This window comes from Plutella xylostella, chromosome 21 (genome assembly GCF_932276165.1).
Source record: "Plutella xylostella chromosome 21, ilPluXylo3.1, whole genome shotgun sequence".
Classification (NCBI taxonomy): domain Eukaryota; kingdom Metazoa; phylum Arthropoda; class Insecta; order Lepidoptera; family Plutellidae; genus Plutella; species Plutella xylostella.
In genome coordinates this window covers 9,107,978-9,134,394 of record NC_064001.1, presented here as the reverse complement: position 1 = coordinate 9,134,394, position 26,417 = coordinate 9,107,978, and the positions used below count along the sequence as shown (strand labels likewise).

At 37.4% G+C, this 26,417-nt stretch overlaps 1 protein-coding gene across 1 annotated transcript; it reads right to left on the bottom strand.

Moving 5' to 3' along the window:
- Positions 1-259: 259 nt before the first annotated feature.
- On the bottom strand, positions 260-24,606 carry LOC105385421 (acetylcholine receptor subunit alpha-like 2). The gene is made up of 8 exons (XM_048628631.1): positions 24,222-24,606; positions 16,950-16,994; positions 16,508-16,617; positions 8,540-8,720; positions 6,415-6,568; positions 2,958-3,531; positions 2,514-2,706; positions 260-2,220 (listed from the first exon to the last, which is right to left on the bottom strand). The coding sequence occupies exons 1-8, from the start codon at positions 24,399-24,401 to the stop codon at positions 2,023-2,025; spliced, it is 1,635 nt and encodes a 544-aa protein (XP_048484588.1). The 5' UTR covers positions 24,402-24,606; the 3' UTR covers positions 260-2,022.
- Positions 24,607-26,417: the final 1,811 nt, after the last annotated feature.

Below are 26,417 nucleotides of genomic sequence, written 5' to 3'. Positions count from 1 at the left end.
TTCAAAAAAAAAAAGTTTTATGACTTTGTTAATTTCGATTATTTTACTTTTACGTTCCATTTTTTTACATCTCCATAGTATGAACATTGTTGGGGACATGATCTTTTAGTATGGGGCGCTGAGATGTTTATTTAAGATCCTGATTCCTGAATCACTGTAGTTCCAGATACTATACCACTTTTTCAACAGCCTGTATGTATATTTTTATATTATTATTGTGTAGGGCTTCTTTGTTAATGATATGAATAAAATTTTCATACAATATTTCAGTTAATTTATTTCAAACACTGTCATGAATGTAAGACAAATTCATAATTACATTCAAAGCTACATTTTATCATTAATTTATCAAATACTCATACAAATTTCAAACATGGGAGATATTAATCTAACACAGCCATAATTTGCTTACTACAAACACCTTCAGAATGAAAGGGGCATATCTCAAATTTTTCACGGAGTTCAGTTAATCAAAGAAAGAAGCTATCGCATGAGTGCAGAGCTAGTTTATGTTTATTTTCTCGCTTTCGTGATCGTATAAAAACCATAGGTAAGCAAGTACTTAAGTATTTTTAAGTATGTTTAAGTTTATCTATCATTATACTTAACTACATTTCGTGAAATGTGCCCTTTTCGCTCAAAGTGCTAATTAATAACATTATTAAATGTATGTAGGTAGTACAATATTTTAGAATAGACCAATAATTAAAAACTTTCACATGAAGTTCATCAATTGTAAAAAAGCAATAAAAACAGATTAAATATCAGATTTTTTAAACATCTCCATATGATTAAAGTTAATGATGTAGAATATGTAGTTACATCATTTTACTGTTTCTTTGGCAAATATCGTTTTTGGAGAAGTACTTTAGTACCGAAATTTTACCGAACTAGTTTCTAAAATAGAAAAAGGTATGTTGGCACTAAAATAAGTAACAATAGCTTAATTACAAAACACTATGTAGATATACCTACCGACATAAACTAACTTATCGACATAATAGCCCGCACGACAAGACAGCAATAGACTTAACATAGCGGTGCCATTTGGCTTCGTATTCAGAAGCCATTAAAGTTACAATAATCATTATAGGTACTAATTATGTGGGAACATCTCACATACGACCATCCGACCCCAAGCTAGGCAGAGCCTGTAATATGGGTATCGGACAGCTGATATTATTATCTACACAGATAGGTAGATACACACATTAACAAATATCTATCATTAAACAAATATCTGTCCCGGCTGGGGTTTTAACCCGGGACCTTCGGTATAGCAGTCAGTATCACTAACTACTACACAATTCGTCCATCGTTATTCCTGAAAACGGTAGGAAGAACATTAAATGCATTACGATATTTGTGACCACCGCCTTCTATGGGAAGGCGACTCCCTATACCAATGTTTTCGTTCGCAGAGTTTGAACATGACAGCAATTGGTAGAAGAACATTTTTGATGATACTTACATTTTGAACAATTTGTACATGAATACTTTTCAAATAGCGCTACGTACCTTTGATTGTGAAGATTCATCGTTACAACCACAAAATTATAATCTCACAGCCAATGGCGATTTCGCAAAATTTTCTAAGATAATTTTTTATCTTATCTTTATTTCGTAAATATTTCAGGTACCTACCTACCTGAAATATTTACGAAATAAATGATAATTGTATTTACTTAAAAATTAACGGTCTACTTAAGATAATTATGAATTAATTAAGACAGACGAGAAAATATACTATATACGCAAACCCACAAACCGTAATAGTCCATATCAGGATATAGCCCCCTCAATCACTGGAGGGGTTTTGCCATATTTGCGCTTTGCTCTCAGGATAAATTTCAGAAGTCGACTTTTGCACAGATGTAAACACCTATGTAACTGCCACAATAATTCGGAAAGATTATCGTAAAGGTATTTTTAACTTGTACAAATCCACTTCTGCAATTTTAACTGCCAGTCTCCACCGCTTATAAGTAATGGAAATTAATGCCCTTGCTTTAGAGCAATAGTTTAAGGATCACCGCTGTCAACTGGCAAGAATTGTTGCTGGGCAACTGAAGACAGGATCATGTCGATGGGTTTGGTGTCGTCGTATAAAGATGGGGCTTCACAGAGGATGGCAAAGGTTCCCACGATGGAGGCGATGGTGAAGATCCAGAGGAACAAGCGATCCAGCACCATGGCCACGAAACCCCAATCTTGATCCTCCTGTGGAATTAATTGTGGGTGAGTTTTGTTTAGGTGGTAGGTAAACTGTTATTTTTGGAAGTATCGTTCCCCATCCTTGTCAAAGGTCATGTTCAGATGTTTTGGTCTATTTTAAAAGAAACCATTCAACGTGATGAAGAAATAGAAAAGATAAAATACAATCATAAGCGAATCGTAAAGCTAGTCATTTATTTTCAAATCACCAAAAACAATTGAAGTAACCAGATTTGATTTTTTTGATTCACGCCTAGAGGCCGTGTTAGACGAAGGCACAAAGGGAGAGTGTTACAAACCGCATTGAACTCATCCTGCCGTTGCATGTGGTGTTGGATGAACATGACATTGTGGATCGCCTTCTCCAGTTCAAACGGGTACTTCTTCCTCGGCGCTATGTCGCTGATAGAGTCGTCCAGGCCTGACATCACGGATGGCAAGCCGTTGTAGCCCGCACTCAGGCTGCCCAGAGCCCCGACTAGTCCGCTGAATCTAGAGGAAGAGCAATGAAGAAGTTAGGAAGTATGTAATTCATAAATGATGTTTATGATTCGGTAGCGATTGTTTTCGGAGCACTGGGCCACGGGTTCGATTTACGCTGAGAAGGCCTAGCACGCAAGACGCGTACGACAAGATGAATCAAAAGTTTTGCGTCGTGCAATTATTCTTTAAAAAGTAAAAATTTAGAATTAAGGAAATCATTAATTAACTGCAATGATTTATCGAGAAAATGACAAACAAACCTGTTAGTAGCAGTAGTGGTGTGCAGTCCATTGCAACTGCCAGGGAACTGATGACGGAGAGAGTCTGGACTGGAAGCGGCCGAGTTAGTCTGATCCACCGCCGCCAGCGCATCTTTAAACTTGTTTTTATTCTTCGCATTCCTCCCCGCAATCTTATGAGCTGCCAAGTCTCGCAACAAGTCCTTGGGAACTCTCATTAGTAACACCTTTGGGAGTTTCGTGATGAAAAACTTTCTCACCCACGGAGCCATTTTATGGGTACTCGGCTTTCGATAGTGGACGTTGAGTATAATGATGGTGATGACAACACTTAGTCCTACCAGCAACATGGTGAATAAGAGATACTTCCCCAGTAAAGGTAGAGCGAGAGAGGTGGATGGAATGATCTCGGAAATAAGCAAGAAGAACATAGTTTGCGAGAGCAGGATAGATATACTTAAGGCGATCTTTTCACCGGAATCCGCGGGGAGGTAGAAGACCAAGACAGAGAGGTAGGAGATACCAACGCAAGGGACGATGAGGTTGACTGTGTAGAACAAAGTCTTACGACGGAGAGTGATGTTGAAGAAGATATCTGAAACAAAAATATAATTTATTGAAATGATTAAGCATTGTGTTCTTTTTTCACCATGTAATTTTTCTTGTCATGTTTTATGAAATTCCTGAAGAATACGAAGTATACCATAATACTCTTCTACGTCTACAGTACTGTATGCTTTGGTACCGCTAGCAACATCACGAACAGATAGTGTCAGAGGTTCAGCAGAAAAGGAGATTGTCTGAGTTATGTATCAACTGTTCCGCTAATAATACGTTTTTGCCATACCCTAGGCACCTGCTGGGACCTGGGGAGTCAGCAAAAAAGCAACTTGACGTTAAATAAAATTTATTACGAATAACATACCCTCAGTCCAGATAGATAATAATTAGAGTTTTTTACATACACATAACGAGGTAGAATAATAATTATACAAAAATCTTTTCACGATCAGCATTTCAAAGATAGGAAATTTTTTGATACGGCTGTAACGTGAAAAAAATATCCTGTTAAGTATTTGGAAATGTGAATCTCGAAGAAAAATTCCTGCCACTTGAATTCCGAGACACGTAGCAATAATTTAGACGAAATATCGTGATTGTTGATGGCATTAGCGCAAGTATCGCGGTCGTTTTCTTAAGCGCCCCACATTAGGTACAACATGAAGTGACAAATAACAAGAGGCGCTATCGTGGTCTACTTATTTTGAGAGATATAACTTCCATTTATAATTTTTGCTCCTTTTAACTTTCTTTACCTGTCTACGTTTCATTTTAGCAACAATTTTAAGCTTAAAATTACTTATAATGAAAAAAAGTTTTATGCGCCCTCTTATTAAACACTCGCCATATCACAAGGTCTAATAAATCCATTATTTTCATGCCACTCAGATAATAGGTATAATTATGTAATGTAGACAAATATAATAAATTATCAAACATCTCTTTTTCAGTGAGGTGATATAAGTAACTGCATATTGAATCTTAGAACCCACGATAGACTACTAGGGTCACATAAACCGCTCGGATTCGAATTGAATCCTGGATTTATCCAGTCTCGACTAATCAGCGCAAAGCAATCACGCTCCAAGTAGATACCAGGAAAGCATAACAGGGGAAGCTTTAACTCGGAGATCTTCTCTCTTCGCTCCGAGACTTCTAATCTCAAACGGTGGTTGTAAATTGCTCTGCGACGACGGAGCGGTAACGCTTATCTATGCTAAGTTATTGGCCTACACGCTAAACAGGTTAAATGGGGTTGTATTGTTTAATTCCCTGTTTCCCTTGTATGGTCGCGTAGCGAATGCAGAACAAGGTAATGAAAGGTCTTTGTATGTGTTTTTGTAAGATAAGATTGTATTTTGATCCACATTGAAGTTTATTATAACAAGTTTCCGAGTTATGGCAGTGAATGAGCCACTTTTTCCTCTTTTCAAGTAAAATCTTAAATGGTTTTTTAAATAGCCATTTATTTTGTGTCACAAAGCCGGGATGCGTGGGAAACCATTATAAACGAAGGCGACACCCACAAAGGGTTGTAAATTCTCTTAGGAAATAATTATCTTGAATGGCTGGATACTAAAAAAGCCCTTTTATTATTAGCGAAATCATTTTCATTTGTTTGCATACAGGAACTTTTACTTTATATTAATGACCTGGCTTATAAAGCCTGGATAAGTGTCAGGTAAGTAAACTACCGGTATTTAATTTCCTGCGCCATCATTTTGGTATTGTAGCCATCGTTGTCGTGTTATTACCCATTAGGTCTCCTAAAGTGCAGAAGGAATGCCTCAAGACCGAGTTACGCCATTGGTCGTGCACCATGCCGTTCGGTCACTATTGGTCTACTACGACATGACTCACTCGAATCGCTCTTTTATCATTCGTTCCTTAAACGGCCGTGATTTTGGCGTTTTAGCTCATCGTGTTGCGCTGCCATACTGCTTTATCGTTTTTACTGTCGATTGGCTAATTTTACTATCACGACATCAACACACTCTGACTACTCTCAATCTTGTCAACTTGCGAGTTGCTTGCCGTTGCGTTTAAGCGCAGCGTCTTACGTCCTCGTATTGCTAATTGCTATCGTTTTAGCTAAATTCTACATACTAATAGATATAATATACCTGGATAGGGTTCCTGGCGGCACGGATAGTATCGCTTGTGGCGCCATTTTGTCGTTTTAGCTTTTCGTGTTGCGCCACTGTACTAAAGATTCATTTAGCTATATCGTTTTTTTCTGTCGATTAACCATTTACTGTTTCTTCTTCTTATATCTATTTACCTACTTATAAGGTATATAATATACCTGGATAAGGCTCCTGGCAGCACGGGTAGTAGCGCTCGTGGCGCTCGGCGGGCACGCCCAGGATGTCCCACTCCACGGACGGGTAGTACTCGCGCAGGTCGATGCCCACGTCCACCATGTCGCCCTTATGTGTGTTACTATAGGGCTCATCATTCTACTGTGCTAAATTTACCACTGCAAGATAAAAGCGTAAAGAAAAGCTACGCCATTGGTCGCGCGCCATGCCGCTCTGTTACTATCTGTTACTTAGACAGCCGCCATTTTGGCGTGTTAGCTCATCCGCCATTTTATTGTTGCGCCGCCATACTGCTTTATCGTTTTTACTCTTATCACGACATCGACACAATCTGACTACATTCATTTAATCTTATCCTTCTTCGTTTGTCGTACTGCTGTATCTTTTTTGATAAATCCTACATACTAATATATACAATACCTGGATAGGGCTCCTGGCGGCACGGATAGTATCGCTTGTGGCGCCATTTTAGCGTTTTCGCTCATAGTGTTGCGCCGCCATACTAAAGAACCATTTATCATTTTTACTATGGAATAATCACATAAACCGTTTCTTCCCTTATATCTATCTATATACTTATAAGGTATATAATATACCTGGATAAGGCTCCTGGCAGCACGGGTAGTAGCGCTCGTGGCGCTCGGCGGGCACGCCCAGGATGTCCCACTCCACGGACGGGTAGTACTCGCGCAGGTCGATGCCCACGTCCACCATGTCGCCTTTCTTCTGGTTTATGTGTTTGAGGTCTATCTGTTGGGGGGTGGATGTTTTAGTATGAGCGTAGGGTAATGTGGCGTGATATGGCACACAAAGCCGACCCTTTATAAGGAAAAGGCTAGGAAAAAGAAGAAGTTGAGCTCAGGGTTTGTTTTACAGGTTTACAGTAGTTACCTTTGGAACGTTAATAGATATAAGTATAGGTACACCTAAAAGGTAAACCTACAGTTTTTCTCGGGAACCTAATATTCACCATAATGTTGAACTATTCAAGAGTTATTACAGCTGAAAAAAATAATGTGGAAATTTGCGCATGCCTCTTGGAAACTAGGGTTAGTGGCGCATAATAATATTAAAACTAGGTACTTAGAGATCTGCATGAAGGATATGCAGCCATGTGCTGTTTATGCCAATATAATGATTGAAGTTTTAAGTTATTTTGCCAGGAAAGTGCGGAATTGATATTTTATATTTGTTTGAATGAATATTATTTTTCTATCGTCAATATCTATAATTATTTATGTATTCGCAAATAGTTGATGCTCCAGCACTCGTTCTTCAAAAACCACAACTCTTCGAAAACTTTTCCGAATTGGTAGAAAACTAAACTCAAAAGTAATACGGAAACTAATGCCAATGGTAATTTCGGTCTGAAACAAACCCAAGGCTTCGAACAAAAGTTGACAGCCCGAATACCGGGAAGTGATATGTTCGCGAATGTCGGAAACTTGCCAGCGTGTTTCCACTGCCACCGTCACCGACATCCGAGAGACCTGTTTATAAAGCGCGATCCAGAATCTCGACAAATCTACATGGCGAATACGAGAGTTTAGAGGGTCTGTTTAGCAGGACTCACCAGTAGTTTTAATAGTGAATATAAGTAGAGACCTAAGACAAAACCTCTCGTTGAGAGTGGAGCGGAAATACGTATAGGGGATTATATTATTATGTTTGAGATTTCAGTATTGTTCCCATATTGAAACTTGCTAAGTTCATCGGGTACATTGACTTGCCGTCAGAAAGTACCTACCTAATAGAATAAAATATATTTTTTTACGTCCAATAAAAAAAACACTTACTTACCTAATAAAATTGTTCCCTCTATATTAGTAGTTGCGGTAACGGAACGGAAGCAGTGGAAAACTGCCTCTAGGGACTAGAATTTAGCCGAGAATAAGAACTTTATCGTGTTTGCGTTGAATGGAACGAATCTAACTTAGTTTAGTGGGACTTGAGGATGTGTTTGCGTCATGTACCTTATTCGTCATTAATGAGGGAGAATTTCTCGACAATTAACTTACATTTGGAACTGAGAAACTAGAATGTATGTTTTCAGCTGTAGGTAGGTAATTTTAGAAAACTTTAATCACTTTGAGCAAAGATGGCAGGTATAGTTTTACAATAGTCTTGAAGACATACGCTGGGTTACAATAAGGATTTTTAAGTTAATGTCGGCATTAAATCTATTACTGCCTTATTTTGACAGTATCGGACCAATTAAATTTTCATAAATGTAGGTATGAAGAAACGGCATTGGCAGTGCCGATGAAGTGGACGTACTTGTGTTAAATTTCTATACAAAGGATACTGAATACGAAGCGTCCGTTGCGTAGGTACGGTCCAAAAAGGCGGACGCTTAGGCCTTGGTCTCCTATTTACGCCGTAGTTCGCGTCCAGCGTCACGCCGTAGGCCGCGTCGCGATGCTCACTATAGAAATGTACTGATGCGGTCTCCCTCACACGCCGACGTTGGCGCGTAGACATAATGAGCATTGTGACGCGGCCTACGGCGGTGACACTTGACGCGACCTACGGAGTAAATAGGAGACCCGGGCCTTACTTTTAATTTCCTTTGTTCATTACTTTTATACCCATCATTATCTGCAGCAAATAATCGGAATCGCCGAAAAATGTCTTTGAAGACGCACCTATTTCCTCGGCCTTTATATTATCCAACCTTACTTTGCATCAGCAAAAACTCACATGCAACTACCCTTCACTTACTTGATCACCATCATAGCTCCAAGAGCCGAACTTCAAGAAGCAAGTCTGCTGGTCGAACGGGAAGTATCTGACGTCGATCTCGCACGAGGACTTGAAGATGGCGGGCGGAGTCCACAGCACCTTGCCCGTGTGATGCAGGACCGCCTTCGTCATGGTTGTCACCACGTATTCGCCGTCGGCACTGCGTGGGGAAATAACTCTGTGAGTTACTGTTTTCCTGGTAACTAGGCAAATTATTTGCGTCTGACAGGTTTTACGGAGCTGTGCGGCTTATTGACCCTAGACCTACAATAATATTGTTCAATAAGTTTTTAATCCAAATGACGTTTGCGCAATCTTCAATATTAACCCTAGATAATATTGCACAATAGGGAATATGCATAATTTTTTTTAATTCTTTTATTGGATAGCTTTACATCACTTTATTATAGTAAAAAAAAATCAACGCCATAATAAGTAATTTAAGGTATTTTAAAGGAAGTTAAAAAATTACAACCATCACGACCACTTTGAAATTTCCGTCAGGATGGCGGGCTGGTGTGACGTCATAAACTTTTAATTTCACGGCTCAGAATAATGAGTCCCGTCAGTTGGCATAGATTTTTTACCTAATCAAGTAATCACAGAGTACTTTTGTATTTTCAACAAACCAATGTTGTCATGGTAACAAACGAAAAAGGAAGTGTATAAAGTGTGATCAGTGGCTGTTTTGTAATGGTAATAAAGTGTGACCAGTGGCTGTTTTGTAATGGGAGCTCGTAAATAGCTACTAGTAGCTTTTTTGAAATGGGAGCGCGCAAACCAAAGGACCTTTACACTGTCTGTACACAATATTACGCTATTATGGCAATATGAATATAAAGTAATATTTGTATTGTATGTAAGTACTTACTGTAACTTTGGTTCTCAGTAAGAGAGACTAGGGTTAGTGGGTCATTCTATTCTATTATCTGTGGGGTGTAAGAACCTGCACCTGGCTCTCTTGAATGGAACCATTGTGCATATCTCATAGGTCTAAATGACCATTTCCCACCACGCTGGTCCACTGCGGATTGGTGGGTTCACATATCTAAATGTGCTTAATCTAAATATTGAGGTTTCCTCACGATGTTTTCTTTCACATGCTACATGATTATTCCCGAATATAATTCTACAAAAATAACAACGTATAACATACATATTATCTTTTATTTTTAATAAAAACTACTATTACTAATCAGTGTAATCATATCACTAGTTCACTAATCATTCCCTAATATTTGGGCACACGGCTCTCGACTTTTCAATAGTCTTTGCTGTCCTTTTCCGCAGCTGGCCACAGTTTACTCGTTCATACTGCGTAATAAATTTAATGTGTCCAGTTCTTCTGATTACGAGAATTCTTCCATAACTTAATTTAGAAAAAAATAACAACTTTTGAAATATACTAACGACTGCCATTATAACCTAAAAGTAGAAAGAGCAACTTGTGTCATGTTCATGTCATAATACTTACAATACAAATTTAATTTTATTGTATTGCAATATGGAGCATATTTGAGTGGCTCGTTGAATAACGAATGGCTGTTTACGCCTCATTACAATAGAACAACTAGTGGCAGTCCATACACTACCAATAAAAAATATAAAAAGTCCTAAACTTTGCAAACAAACAAGCATATCAAACAAGAAGTGGAGAGGTTATAGGAGGCTAGGATCTATTGGAAGAATTTTTATGTGATCCATCGTATCTGATCACAACGAGCATCACAAACATTCGGTGACATTAACATTTCTTTGTTTACACTTGACATTTATTTAACTTCCGCCGTAAACGCAAAGAAGTTATTATTCTGAGATTGATATATAAAGAATTTTGACGTCACATCCGCTCTAACAAAATGGGTGACGTTTCTCTGAAGTTACAATTTACCGAAGTTTTTTTGTACTTTTCAACTTCATTTACTTACTCAAAAATAAATTATAATCAAAAATATTGATGGAGTCGTAGTTATGAAATAACAAAGTTTATTATAAATAATATTTGACCTTTATTTGAACCACTTGCATATTCCCTATTGTCCTTATTGCGCAATATATTGTCTAGGGGCCGCATTTGGAAAGCAGCTTTGGGGAAAATCTAGTTTTTGCAAGTTATTCCATCCATGACATAGAGTCGAGCGCGCAAAGTAAAAATAAATTAAAACATCAAAACATCAACACCCCGTTTTCGCGAGCCAAATACCCTTACATCCGCATGTCGCTATATCAAATTGTGCCCATAGGCAAAGTTAATTGATTATACGAAATATGAAGCAAGAAACCGTTAAGGAATGATACATCATGTAATGTCAAAGCAGGCCGTACGGCTATAAATCATAGACGGTGAATGAACGGGACGCGAGGGCGACGCATGCTGCTGCGCTCCCTATGTTGCCCTGGTATTTGTGCTGGTGTCTAATTGGTATCTCCTGACTGAAAATTTGGGTGTTATAATAAATCAGAAAACTCGTAGTTTTATATTGCAGGGTATAACTTTGATACACTAATGAAAATCTTATATGTCTTTACATAATCAGTCAGTTGCATCATTATAAAATTACAATACTGAACCTTACTAGCCAAGTCCTCAACGGTGCAGCGTGCCGCGAGCATGCCTTAGAGTTTTCTCAGGGTATTAAACAAAGAGTTGTGTAAAGGGAGTGACTCAGAGGTTCTAAAATATTTTTTTTATATTGAGCGTCTATTAAAAAAATAGGTATGTAATTTAACCACGGGTGCTCTTTAGTACATCATTATTATGTCGCATTAAATTAAGGATTATCGCCTTTATGTTTTCTCAGTTTTATGATATACTAGCTGTTCCCGCGAGCTTCGCTTCGCCTTAAAAAGTTTTCCCGTGGGAATTCCGGGATAAAAAGTAGCCTATGTTCTTTCCCAGGGTCTATACCATATGTATACCAAATTTCATTCAAATCGGTTCAGTAGTTTTGGCGTGAAAGAGTAACAGACAGACAGACAGACAGACAGACAGACAGACACAGTTACTTTCACATTTATAATATTAGTTAGGATTAGGATTTCATAAGAAGATATAAATATTTTTCGGATGAAAAAGGTGAGTAGGGATCACAACGTCACACATGCTACCAATATCTTCCGTCATATCGTTGCCTCTTAAATTATTAAATAAAGTAGAAAAAGGTGTACGATGACGAATCGAATTTTTATTATTTACGCTTCCCAAGAAAGTTTTGGCAACGACTCTTTGATCTTTTAACATCATCATCATCTACTTAGTAGTAAGGGATTAGTTTTTAGAGGACTTTAGTCAGGATTTTATTCAGTTTAGGACGAAAGTATAAGCAGTATAATTATAACAGTTTTATTCCTTCTTTCTTTCTAAAATTTAGTGCCAATTTCTCCATTCTCGGTTAGAGCATAACCAGGGAGTTGTGGTTAACTTATGACGCATCTGTCATGAATTTTATATGGAGATGACGTTTAATTTATAAATTTAATTTAATATGGTTAGATAACCGACAATGGAGAAATTTGCACTTAACATGACAAAAAAGACACTTATCACTTAAACTTTGGTCGTATCTACTGTCATAGATGATCCAGAGATCCACCCCTCGGAAGTAATCTTACATATTCAGCGTATAGATAGTAGGTACGTATCATACAAAATTTCTGACTAAAGGCAAAATAAATAAAATACCGAAGATTCTGGATGAAATAGACTCAATAATAAAATATTATTATATTTCTCGTCACTCAGCCGTGTTACGATCATCCGCCACCGAACTATTTATCACCCACTGACGTCTGGATCCTAGCAGGATATACGCCAATTGCTTTGAGCGAACAAGCTTTGTTGTCAGTCACTACCTATAGCTCTTATTGATGAGTAGTGACGTATGTCTAAGGAAGATTTTCCACCAGAGGGTCTAGTACAGGTTTGATAGTTTGTCGAAAACTATAAAAGTTTTAGTTTTCTCGCATACTAAGTGGTGCCTTTAATTGAAACTATTATGAAACTTTTCACAGATAATGTATGCAGATGACAGGAGAAAACGTAAACTTTTTTCGTTTACATAAATAGGACCCGTACTAGTGGCTCAGATATGTGCTGGTACGTTGCTATGGATGCGTTTGATATCCACCAATCATAGTTATTGGTCCACCTAACATAGGACTGTTGGAAACGGACTTCTCTCACATAATCGCAGCATAGCTGCATAGCACATTGATGGTTGAAAAGCACCCTAATCCCCACACTCCACCAATGCTGAGATATACTAGACTAGCGGTACGAAGATGTTTTTTTTCACCAAAAAATTGAATTACGGTATTCAATATTCATACAATGACATTTTGCTTAGCTTGTAATTTAGCATATCATAAATGTAATATTAATCGCGTATTCAGACTGTCTCAGCAGTGGATCTCATAATCGCGCCAGCACAAATACCAGGCTCGCAGAACTTGCTGGTATATTAGATACAACGTCTTCACAAAACAATCTCCCCGACACCAATACGGCTTCATAACTAAGGCGGGATGCAAACATCGGGAAGCCAGCAATGCATCGTCTAATTAATTTGTGCATAACTACACCTTGGGTTGGCTCTAACGGGTGAAGTTAGTTAGCCAACTCGCTAAAGCTGCTACATTTTGAATTTGATTGGGGATAAGTGGTCTAGTTTGTAATTTAAATGTATTCCGTTGCCGTTTATAAGTAGAAGTACATACAGGCATGCATCTACTGGCAGTGTCAAGGCGACTAGCGCGCCGCACACTGGTGAATGTGTCAAATCAACTGAATTATAAACAAGGAGCCCCGATTCGGAGCCAATATCGATCCAATTAGCTCTTCATTTCGCTGAAGACCTAGTCACATTAAACTGTGCTTTGACGGTTAATTCCACTTATTGATACTGAGCAAACATAGAGATATTATTCATATTATGTACACTTCGCCACGCAAATATCTGACCCGCCTGACTTAGGTAAGTATTTGAATGACAAAATGCCATTATAACTCGACTTAGGTAAACGCAGGTATTAACACCACCCTCAGGCGATTACTTACGTACATACCTACTAATAAAGAATTATACGTGTGCTTAAAAAATTTAAAATATGAAAACCTCTTATTTACTTGAAATGTCACATATTCATGAACTTAAATTTGTATTTTCTGGTTTGTTTTGTAAATAATAATATTATTATATAAATGACATTATTACAGTCTCAGTTTACAGAATCATGTATGCATGCTAAAAAAAATATTCTTGTATTAGTCAAATACTTAGTTGTCTTACTGACTTACTGACCCTCAGATATCTGCGTGGAAGCCTGTACTATGATGATAAAGTCAGAATTCAGATTTTTAATAATGCAGCCGTCTATGAATTAGTCGGGTTCCAAAGAAATACCGTGAAGCACTAAGGACGAACCTCCACGTTACTGATTTAATTAGCTATGTTAGGAGCAGGGCCCCAAGTCCGTTAAACAATGGCGGCACAGTTGTGTGTCTGTAACATGGGTTTCGCACTGTAGGTATTCATTATCCGCGTTTTAGGAAACATTTATGGCATCTTTTTTAAAGAACTAACGTTTATAAACAGTAATAAGTATTAAGTGTTTCATATTTCACTACTGGGACTCAGTAACCAAGAGAAAACGGATACCTTAAGTCGGAAAAGCATTCAGACGACACAGCACTGAGCCGCCATTCCTTAGCAGACTTGAGGCCCTGGAAGATGGGTGGTATGTTTGAAACTTTTCCTTTGTGAGTACAGCCTGCAGCCCGAGATTACGTCCCACGGGGGTTATTCTACATTAACCTTAAACTAACTAATGAGAACCGCCACGCAATAGATACAATTACCTAGGAAATCAACTATCTATTAAGAATAGAATATTATATATAGTGGAATACTCTTTATTTTTTACCATGAAAAAAGTTATTTCAAAATAACAACCTATACATAAAACAGTAAGTACAAAAGGCGGCCTTATTGCTTAAAGCTATCTCTACCAGACAACTTTTGGATGAAAGAGACAATTTTAACTTTAGTTGGCCTTATTTATTTACAAACAATGTAGTAAGTACGGTCAGCTGCATAAATAGCTATAGACTCCTGAGTCGCGAGCACAGGATTCGAAACTTCCGTTTACGTTGCGTATCGTCAAATGTCACTGTCAAAATGTTTGTTGACATTTGTTTTTTTCCATATGTTTGTGTAAATTCGAAAATAGTATCGAATCCTAGGCTCGCGGCTCTGTACCTTGTCAAACTGACGAACCGTCACGTCACTTCAATGTTTCAAAGAATTGATAGGCAGTTTCAGATTGACAAGGTACAAAAGTGTATAGCTACTTTTGCAGCTGCTGACTTTGTGTTAATTCATAAAATATACTTGTTAGAGTCGTGGTTTTCTCAGCAGCGCTCCAAAACATGGATTTCCGTAAACTAAACTAACCCCCAGCGTTTGAGTTGGTCAAACCGGTCCTACGTGACTCTACCTTCTAATTATAACATATATTCCATTGCATTAGGGAATGTTTATTGTAAACGCGGTGCTAAGCTCTAAGTTCACTCGTCCAAAACAAACTTAGTCCTAGCAAAGTACCACTCGTATAACGTACAGTTAGCCAAAGAGATAATATTGTATAGGCCACTCCAACGCAAACACAGAAATTTTATGATCTGGACGACCACTCACGGGTACAACAAATACAAATCATTTATTGCCAAAAGAAGTTTTACAAAGTATGACCTGGATTATACCGTCTACGTTTTACGTGGCAGGAAAAATAATTAACCTATACTTACAGGTGTTGAAAAAAACCTTCTCCATAGAAACTTTGTTGGTCACGTGACTTTTTTACTATGGAGAACCATTTTTATTTTTGAGAATTTCCAAAACTCGTTGGACAAAAGTTATTCACAATACCGTTTTTGCAACATCCTGTAGAGATTGTTTGTACCTATATCGAAAATATTATTCGATTCATCTATAATATTTTCGTTATAGGTCTGTCAGTCTCAAACTGTTTGCTAGGGTGGCACACATATATCTTTTGTTTACTGTACAACGTGCATACACGGTGCTTCTAGTAATGGGGCAACATAAATACAGCTACTGCACAGTAACTTTCCGAGCGAACAAAAGCGGATACAATTACGGAGGAACATTACTCAAATTTATTGAGCGCTGTTGCAAATTAACGAAATAAAGTTGAGTTGGGGGCAAAACGAAAAGAAAATCTACAGATACACTTTTTATTATTTAAGTAGGTCAGTAATATTTAGTTTCATGAAAGAGGAAGCGTCCGAGAGATGCTCATTAAAAATTATGTACTTACACTACTTACCTATATACTTGCACCACAACTACCTCACATCGATTATAAATTCACTCTCCTCCATCCTAAGGTTGTCTGGTAGAGATTGCTATAAGCAATAAGGCCGCCTCTTTGTACAGTTTTATTTTTGCTTTATTTTTAAGTTTTTGTTTTGTAATTTTCTGTTCTTGGTGCAAATAAAGAAGTGTATTCTATTCAATTATTTCAAAAGTGACGTTGCGCATGACACCCGCACTCTGGACCCACTTCCAACAAATAATGACATACTTACTAGATGTGTCATATGATAAATGCTATGACAAATGGTAAAAATGTATTATGGTATTTTAGGGCCAACGCGCGGGTGCCATTTTCTTGAGCGGTCAGCCCTGCCCTTACGCTAGTCCTACTAATATTAAAAATGCAAAAGATTGTGAGTATGTTTGTTACTTCTTCACGTCAACAGCTGGACCGATTTTAATGAAATTTGGTATGGAGTTAGCTGACACCCTGTAATAGGCTACTGTTATCCCGGAATTCCCACGGTGAAACTTTTTAAGGCGAAGCAAAGCTCGCGGGAACCGCTAATAATATTATATATCTGAGATCGTATTGTATTGCATAACTTACTTATTGTAGAGCACGATGTCTGGCAGCCAGATGTGTTCGGAGGGCACGTAGAGTTCCTTCACTCCGCCGTATTCCAGGGGGTCCCACTTGAACTTGTGGTCCTCCCATTCCTGCACAAGATATAGCGGTATACAGCAGAAGAAAAAAGCATTCAGTGGTAATTAACTCGCATTCATTTAAATAGGGAAATACAGAGTGTTTGGCACATGGAACTATTTTTTTCGGTGATATAGGAGTTTTTTTTGCTAATTAGTACATTGTTCATTTTATAATGTACGAGTATGTATATATTGTTTTATAATCTTTAATTATTATTTTTCAAAACACATTTTTTAACAACGTTATTTTATGTTAGGTATACTTGTTATTAATTTGACTACAAGCTGCCTAACTGAAATTTACTCAGACTTTATGAAACATGCTTGAAGTGCTGTCTACTTACATGTTCAAGCCAGACGTTTGTCGTGAGTATCTGGTCCTTCAGGTTCTGAAACAATTACAAATTATACAATCAAACTAGATTCGTGGTAACGGATAAGGTCTCGGCTCCCATTGTTGCGGCCGTGTTTTCGAATCCTGTCATGAACCGATGTTTTTTTTAGAAATAAGGAATTCAGGTACAATTTATAACACGTAATCTTACGGTGAAGGAAAACATTATGAGGACATCAGTACATTAAGATTCTTGATGTGTATGTGTACCCTAATTGCATTGTACTCATTCAAAAATGGCGATAGGGCTCGAGACCTGTCAGTTCAGTACAAAATGTACAGCAAAAAGTGGGTGGCTCGCTTACGAGTCACCTTTGACTACCCCTTCGAAAATTACTGACGTGAGCATAATATGTATGTATGAGACTTTATACATCCCTTTTTTGGTTCAGGGATCAGATAAGCAAGGCAGCCAACGATAGAGTCCAATTGTACAATGGCGATTGACAGGCGGAAGCCCGGCTAGCTCAGTCTGAGGGAATATAACAAAAGTTTGGATGAGGTGGTGTGTGTCTTGGCACAGAGCCAAGTGAGCGCTCGATCGAGCCCCTGGGTTGAGGCAACGACCAGAAAATCAGCAAAATGTATCCCAGTTATAGGATAAGAAGTATGGAAAGGAAGGGAGATTTTATGGAGTTTGTATGGTGAAATACCTACACTCACGAGCAATGAAAACTTTCCAGTAACATAACACCAAATTACTTCTAAATAAAAAACACTAGCTTGAAAAAATACCTGTGTATTTGAATGTGTTGGTAACAAAATAAATAAATGTAGATTAATGTAAGAAATAAATAAGTATAGATGTTATAGTCCTCATTCCCTCGCCTCCTCCTTTAGCGTGAAAATCTGATATCTACTTGTAATATAAATTCAAAAGCTAAAAAATTAAGATACAGGAAATAAAGCCAGCCTAAAATCTAATTACTTAAGTAAACCAAGTACGAACCTCCCCGGCAATCATAAGTATCGAGTTACCAATTAGCAACGTTTTCCACTCATTTAGATTCGTACTAACAAACCGTGAAATGATTCGAAAACGAGTATAAAACGATCCTCCGTAGACGGCACAGCGGAACGGAGAGCTTACGTGGCAAACTGCAACGCAATTAAGACGCCCGAGGGAAGATTGTAAACGTCTATTTCATTTCAATTAAGGGTCCTTTAGTCTAGCCATCCCGTCAGTAAATGCCTCGGTGATGTAACGCCTGTATGGCCAGAGCATTCCTTCCATTGTTGTCTAGCCATTAAATTATAACACTTTGTCTCCAAATGCAATATTTGCTTTTAATCTTTGCAACACCGTGCAACTTTCCATTCGCCATTGTTTCTTTTCATTAACATTTCGGCGTTGTTGCCGAACTTTGCGGACTGAAAAACGCTGGCGACCTACCTTTTTATTGCAAACACATCGTAACTCAGCGAAACGAACGGGATGCCAAACAATTTTGTTTGGTGAAACATTTGCGCCCGCCCTTTGAGAGCCATAGTTAGCATTCCGAGCGTCAACCTCTACCTGTTCCTGGCCTCCTAGTACCGACCAGTAGTTGCGAACCGTCCGGAATTCGTTTGAATGTCCTTCAGCGTAACTTGTAATGTAATTTAAATGGTAATAGTACAGTGTTGAGTGCTTTCATGCTTTTACGCAAGTTTCGGTGCTATAGGAAATTTGAATTTATTGTGCGACAGAAGAGTGGCACTTTACTTGTAACTTTCAGAGTTGTGTTTCCGTTTGCATAACACATTTCCTACGATACATATCAAATTCCAAGCGCCTAAACGTAATTGCAGTGGGCTATTCTCAATCCAGTGAACACAAGCCATGAGCATGTACAGGAAATACGTCTTGCAGATGCATAGTTCCCTGGTTGAACACTGCAAGATCTGGGAGAATTTGCAGCAGCCTTAGCGTATAATAGCGGCTCCCAGGATTTCATCTTAAACAATGACTAAACTATTAGACCGTCTTTGTTCAAGACAGTAGCTCTTCCGATATTATGGAATATTGCAAATTCTATTGGTAACCGTTACTTAGCTTAACCGCCAATAACGTTTCATTGTAGTTTGAAAAACCTTAAAATGTTGTTGTTGTTTGTAAGTAGCTGATAACTGTGATTCAAAACACTTTCAATCAAGTCCACTCTCAAAATTTTTTGTATTCTAATTATAAAATTAAATGTTCAACTGTTTTAAATATTAAAAGGCTCGGATACCTACACGTAACGTGTCTGATAAAAATTATACCTACTACCTAGTAACATCCTCTCTCCTGATTCATGACTTAGTGCATCTCACATTTTTTTACTAGGATAAGAAGATTATAAAAAAGGCAAAAATAGTAAAACAGGCACTAAGTGACTCAGACTTACATAAAAGACACAACCATCAAACACAACACCACCGTTTTGGTCGAGGCTAAAAAGCAACTTGAAATTGTCTGCCAAAATAATCTTGCAAGATCTCAGCGCTCGGTACAGTAGGAGCTAGTATTTGTTCTGCACAATACCTCGTATTTGAGAACCGGTAGCAATCAACTGCCGTGTTTGACCTGTTAACGAAGTAGTGTCTGCCGAGAGACTGTTGAGACGTTTAGCTTACAAGGAGACGGTATAGTCATGTAGAGAATGCTATTAGCATTTGCTTTGACTTTAGATAAGTTTTATTGTAGTACACTAGCTATACATATATGTATACTGTTCGCCTATATTGCGAGTCACCTCAAACTACCCCTTCGGGGATAACGTTCGTGAGCACAATATTATTATGTTAATGCAAGAGGTAGGGTAGGTGCTTGAAATCAAGATGACCTTGTAATATTGTCTAGTCTCTGGCCCTCTGGCAAAGAATCCTGACCCTCACAGGTCTGGTAGCATTCTCACTCTGAGTCGGGTTCCTTTGCCCCACACTGTATGAAAAAACTGAAGGAATTATACATTATAAGTATCATACACAACACAAAACTACCCGATTGCCCAAAACCCAACAATAAAGTACACGTAAGGCACCTAATTAAAGCGCTCAGGTGTCCTACCACTTTTAGTATGAAACACGTCCGCATTTAGCAGTTTAGGGATCCGCGGGAGAAACGCGCACAGAATACATTTACCCTCTTCTTGGGACTTCTAAGTAGTTTAAAGTTACGAAGTTAAACGTCGGCGTTAAATGAAACCTGCTTGCTTATCTGCGCGCCTGGTGCGAATGGCGGACTCTAGTTAGCCAGGCTGTGTGTGCTTTAGGTACTTTGTCTTCTTAGCATGCCGGTGACAAAGCTCATAGACTACCCCCTTATTCATAAAAAAGTTACTGAACGCTTTAGCTATTGAACTGTTCTGTCACTCTCGGACAGAGACCAATTTGTTCTTTGATAGAGAAGGACAAAACAGTTCAATAGCTAAAGCCTCTACTAACTTTTTTATGAATAAGGGGGTGGTTTGTCACAGTGGTGAACTGATAGGCCAGCCAGAAACGCGTAAGTGTCATAAGGAACAGGTGATAACTATAACTTCTTTGTCCTTTCTACTTTATGATTGGATATTGCAATCTCATTTTTCTTATTCCAAATGTATGTTTTGACCGAGCTAAAATTTAATTTAGTGCCTTCTAGGTTTGCTCCATTAAAATTTATGAGATGTAATGATAAGCCTACGAGGAATTTCTGAAAGCATGTTTCCTAAGATAACTCTTGCGAAAAATAAAACACAACGTGTACGAAATTGGATACAAAGTATGCTATAGTGCCAGAGTGCAGGATAATATATTCTAGGAGGTGTCAAGAGTAAAAAAAGCCACTTACTGGCTTCAGTAAACCGCTTTTTTGCCAAATGTATTTTATTTCTTTGCCGTTTTTATGAGCTACATCATTCAATGTGCAGAAATATGTGTATGTTGCTTAGTTATCTAATATTTATGTACAAATTTCATTTATTTAATGATCACCATTCAGTAAAAAAACCTTAGAGGTACATAGAGGCACAATAATAATAATACTTAATTTTTAAAAAGGGTTCCAGATTTATCCGTCAAGATCAATTTCAGACATACCCTTTTTAACTTCGGCCAGTCATCCACAAACACATCCACTTGTGATATGGAAGTAGGTATTACAGCATGGTAATAATCTTATTAATTTGTGATTAAAAGTTTAGTGTCTTATTATTATACCCAGTACCAACTTTTTAAACACATAAAATGTATTTATACCTACGTCTAATTAAGACACAACATAGAAGATAGCTTCATAAATTGAAAATGAATAAAATACTCACATACACACACACCCACACACACACACACACACACACCCACACACACACACACCCTAGGTGCTTTTAACTTATTTTATGTAACTTTTTAGCAAATGTGGATCTAGTTTCGTAGAAGTATCTAGAAATTTAAAATGGCCGCCAATTCTAGAATATTGAGATTTGACCCCACATATGGGGGTTTTTCATCGATGAAATTACTCGTAGAATCTTCCCTTAAAGTTTGTCGGGTTCGAAAAACAACACATTGTATAGAGTTATTTGAACTAGCCATTAGTTTCAACTACTTTAAACAGACGACAACGACATTTTTTTACTAAAAATACATCTCCCTTGTCAGAAGCCTGAAAGCATTATGTTGTTATAAAAGAGTTTTAATAACGAAGTGCGAAACAGAATTAAAATTTCCTCTAGGTTTTCTAGAAAAAATGAGAAAACTAAATAAATTGAAATTTCCAGCGGCATGCAAGTTTGCCGAGTACCTATTTTTTCATTAAACCTAGTTTAGCATTTCTATCCTTAGTGAGGAAAAACAGTTTAAAGTGTTTTAGGGCCACTTGCACCAACATATTAAATCTATATTTAGTGTTTAATCTCGATTAAGTGTCAAATTTTATATGGATTGACGTTTCTTAAATCGAGATTTGACACTAAATCTAGATTTAAATGTTTGTGAAAGTGGCCCTTATAGTACTTACCTAATTGTACCTATTCTTGTAAAGAGTTGGATTCTGATATACTTACGTATAGTAAGGAATGAAATACATGATAAGTGTGAACGCCTTAAAAAGTTTTCCCGTAAGATGATCGAGATAAAAAGTAGCATGAATGTAGTAGGTACTAATCCAGGGCGTCAGTTTGCTATAATTGGTTTAGTATATAAATTATATATTATATTATTTAAATCTATAAAACAAATTAATAACTAAGTAGATTAATAAAAACTGAGATATTTAAGTTCGATTAGTATGTTAAAATGTATTAAACAAGTACTTATAGCTTTTTCTCTGTAACAACGACAGTACCAAATTATTGTTTGTGAAGACTTTACTCGCCTATGTACTATTCATTTGATAAGTAACATTATATACTAGGCATGCTCTTTGTTTTCCAAGAAATAAATAAATAAATAAGTCTTTCACGGAAAGAGTGAAAAGCTTATAAATCTTGGCAAAGCTCTAATCGAAAAAATACATTTGTAAAATGTAAAATTAACGTAGGGTATGTACCTACGCAGTTACCTATAAAATACTTAAGAATGCGTGTTTTCTTTTTAAGTCACAACTATAGTACACTCACGGGCAATGAAAAAGTTCCAATCAGAAAATCCATAAGTTATTCCTAAGCGGAAAAGTCTACAATATTGATGAAGGTACATTTAAAGGCGCACCAGAATATTAAAACAACTAAAAAAACCGGCCAAGTGCGAGTCGGGCTCGCGCACAAAGGGTTCCGTAGCAGCAAATATAATATTACAGTTAAATCAACCTATCTCAAAAACTATAAGAGATACTTTGATCAAACCAAAAATCGTTGAAAGAGTTAATTAGCATGCATCACCTCTATTTTTTTTAGAATTTTATACCCCGTAGTTATAAAAATAGAGGGGGGGGACATACTTTTTACGACTTTGAGAGCTGATATCTCAAAAACCGTTCACTTTAAGAAAAATGTTTTTTAGAAAACTTTATATCATTTTAAAAGACCTTTCCATTGATACCCCACACGGGTATGTACATCGAAAAAAAATATTTCATCCCTCAGTTACATGTATGGGGGGCCCCACCCCCAATTCTTTTTTTTACTATTTAGTGTCATATTTTTGTAGCGGTTCATACAACACATATTCCCATCAAATTTCATCACTGTAGTACTTATAGTTTCCGAGTAAATCGGCTGTGACAGACGGACAGACGGACAGACGGACAGACGGACATGACGAAACTATAAGGGTTCCGTTTTTGCCATTTTGGCTACGGAACCCTAAAAAACCGTAAACATTTTGTTAAAATTTTCTATTTCGGATTTTGTAAGTGGAACTGTTTCTTTGCACGTGAGTGTATTATTATATTCTACACAAACAGTGCGTCGGTCCCTCTAATAAAGGGTCAGCGGTGAATTTGTCGCGCACTTCCGACGGAGGAAAAAACCTGAAGCGACAAATGAGAAGTTATGTGCTTACGTGCCGTCTGAGTCTGATGTAGAGGTGCTTTTGTAGGACACACACACACGCAATATAATACATAATAGGTAAGTATATGTATACAGTGAGTAAAGTTCCACTTTTCCTTCTTCTTTGAAGAGTTCTCCTTCGGTGGAATAACAAGTTCTGAACGGGCCGGCGAAGTCGAAATTAGAAATTTTATAGTTTCCGAGCTTTGATAAACAATAATTAACAAGATAAAGTATTACATACAAAAGAAAACTTAAACGAAGAAAGTTTTTGAGAAACATAAGAGTTAGACTAGCCATTTTCATCGAGTTGGAATGATTGGCGGTCAGATAGCACCAGTCGCTTAGTATCCAGGATGCTCCAAACACAGTTATATATACAATTACCTAAGGAGTAGTCCCTATATCGCAAAAATGTTTTGATAATGAATTTCGGATTGCCGAAGGTGCAGTGTGAACTTCAAACCATTTATATTTTATTTCTCGGTTGTTTTATGTTATGCGTTTATGAGTAGGTTAGATAGGTTTTTGAATGTATTTTTGTCCATAAAAGCACTACCTTAAATAGTCCAGCGTCAGCCAAACAAACGAAAATATAAAAAGGAACCAACCACAATTTTAAACAATAAACATAGCTTAGCAATAATTTTGGGTGATCGTCTTTAATTTGTATTGACATAATTTTTTTCTTTAATTCAACGTGTCCTAGTACGGCTGTATGTCTTACAAATACGTGGCATATTTTTAAATAAAATATTAGAATCAATCAAAAACTACAAAACACTTACCAGATCAATCAGCTGCGACAGCCTCAGCCCAAGTTTAACCAAAACCGTGTTGTTATTTTTGTCAACTGGCCGAATGAGTCTATTGTAATTACTCAGAAGATCATCATAAAGTCTCTTAGCATCAGGGTTGCCGGCACAGATACCGAGACCCGCCAAGTATACAAACAGTATCTGCAACATGTTTCACTCCGTACTTATATTTCAAGACACTGCAACAATTTAGGTTAGACTTATACGAAACGGCGTAAAACGTAATAATGAACGTCCGTGTATATGAATTATCACATCTAATGTTTCTGTGATAAAGTGTTGCGTATTATACTGACGATAAACAATTGAAATGTAATATTCTGTCGATTTTTGACAGCTACGCCCCCGAAAGCTGGCGCCGACTGCAGCGCCCCTGCCGGCGGAAAGTGTAACTAGACTGGGAAGCTTTGCGCCGACTCCGCAGAAAAGTTTTACACCGCGATGCGTATTTCATAAAATAATTTATAACCAGGGTTTTCTTATTATATCGTTATAATGTAACAAAACAAATGTTTGTTCTATTTGATGCGTTCAATTAGAACGAACTTTGATAAATTAACGAATCTAGTTACTTACTTAGATATTTACCCCCTTATTCATAGAGAAGTTACAAAACGTTTTAACTAATACACTGTTTTGTCCCTCTCCGACAAAGAACAATTTGTTCTTTGACAGAGAGGGACAAAACAGTTTATTAGTTAAAACGTATTGTAACTTTTCTATGAATAAGGGGGTTAAAGTTTAAAACAGAAACCTATCTGAAACTTAGGTTTATTAAAAAACAAAATGACTTTTAAACAATATGCGTAAATGCGGATACGAGATAACGGAAATGCGTTCATAACAAACTTAATAGCTATAATTATGTATAATATATTCCTACTCTTTTTATTTACAACCATTAAGCTGGCCAATTTCCTGGCAGTATATATTATTTATCCTGCTAGCTGGATCGATGCGTAGTACGCCTGCGTACGGCTTTGGGCGTCCATTCATAGATGAAACAAGACCGAACTCCAAACAACTTATGAACCCCTGGTAACATCGGTCCATTCTCTACCTTGTTAACATGCATCTGAGTTTGAGTTTATTTATTTTATCCTGGCGTCTGCTACTTTTTAATTTGAAATTATTTTAGCGTTGCGTGCGTATAGTTTAGTGCTTAGTTGACGATAACAGATGGCGCTTCTATCTTGTTCGGTAACGGCAATTAATTTCTTTCACTGTATCAAACGGTCATGGACTTCCGGTGTATCATGTTACAAAGGCATTAAGAGCTATTTTTGTATGCTAAATAGTTAGTATATTTTAAGGCAGGCACTCTGTTTATTCAGCGAACTGAAACTGAACGGTTTATAGCAATTTTTTAATACCTAGTCCGATAAATTATCAGAGGCATATACCTATTATATTAGGGTAAGAAATTATTAAATTTGGCACCGATTTGAAGCCACTGCAATATTTTTAGGCATCAATGATTTTATAATTATATTTTAATTAGAATGGATATAAAAACCAATATTGTAAAAACATACATAAAATACTTGCATTCAATCAGATTCCCTTTATAAAATAAAAATAAACTCATTCAGAAGTCACGCATATAGTTTTACCACCACATCATAAGCACATATCGCAGAGTTCACGGAAAAATCGAGCATCCAATTAAAGAAGCATACACCGAGGCCTGTAAACATCGCTCGCTCGGTACGTTGCCCAAAAGATGTGAAAACTTTCACGTTTATACGTCAAAAGGCCCTCAATTTTATGTTCCTATTACCTTCAACCTGCTTCGATCCTTGAATGTATACTATATACTGTACCTCATGTAGGTTGGTTGGTAGGAAATGCTCTTAGCATTAAGCCCACGTTTTATGGATTTATTATATACCTATTTGTACAATAAAGAATTAAATAATAATAGGGCAGCTTGTGGCGAGCTGGCATTAGCGACCCCACCCACCCGATGCCGGGGAGAACCCCTGTTCCTCATCTCTGGCTTGCCTTTATTGGTTGTCCAGAGTGAACACTGACGAGGAACAGGATCTCCCACCTCTTGCTTGCCTTCATTGGCTGGCTTGAGTGGTGTACCGCTAGAGCAGCAATGCTCGAGGAAGGATGTATTACCCAGTAAGGTGCTTGTAGGGATCTTGACCGATCACGCGA

Bases quoted from the DNA above. Each gene is read 5' to 3' on its own strand.
- LOC105385421 (XM_048628631.1), bottom strand. From the start codon at position 24,401: ATGTTGCAGATACTGTTTGTATACTTGGCGGGTCTCGGTATCTGTGCC. The intron at 16,995-24,221 runs GTAAGTGTTTTG...TAATTGTTTCAG, and splicing joins TGTCGCAGCTGATTGATCTG to AACCTGAAGGACCAGATACT. The intron at 2,221-2,513 runs GTTTGTAACACT...TTAATTCCACAG, and splicing joins GGCAGGATGAGTTCAATGCG to GAGGATCAAGATTGGGGTTT.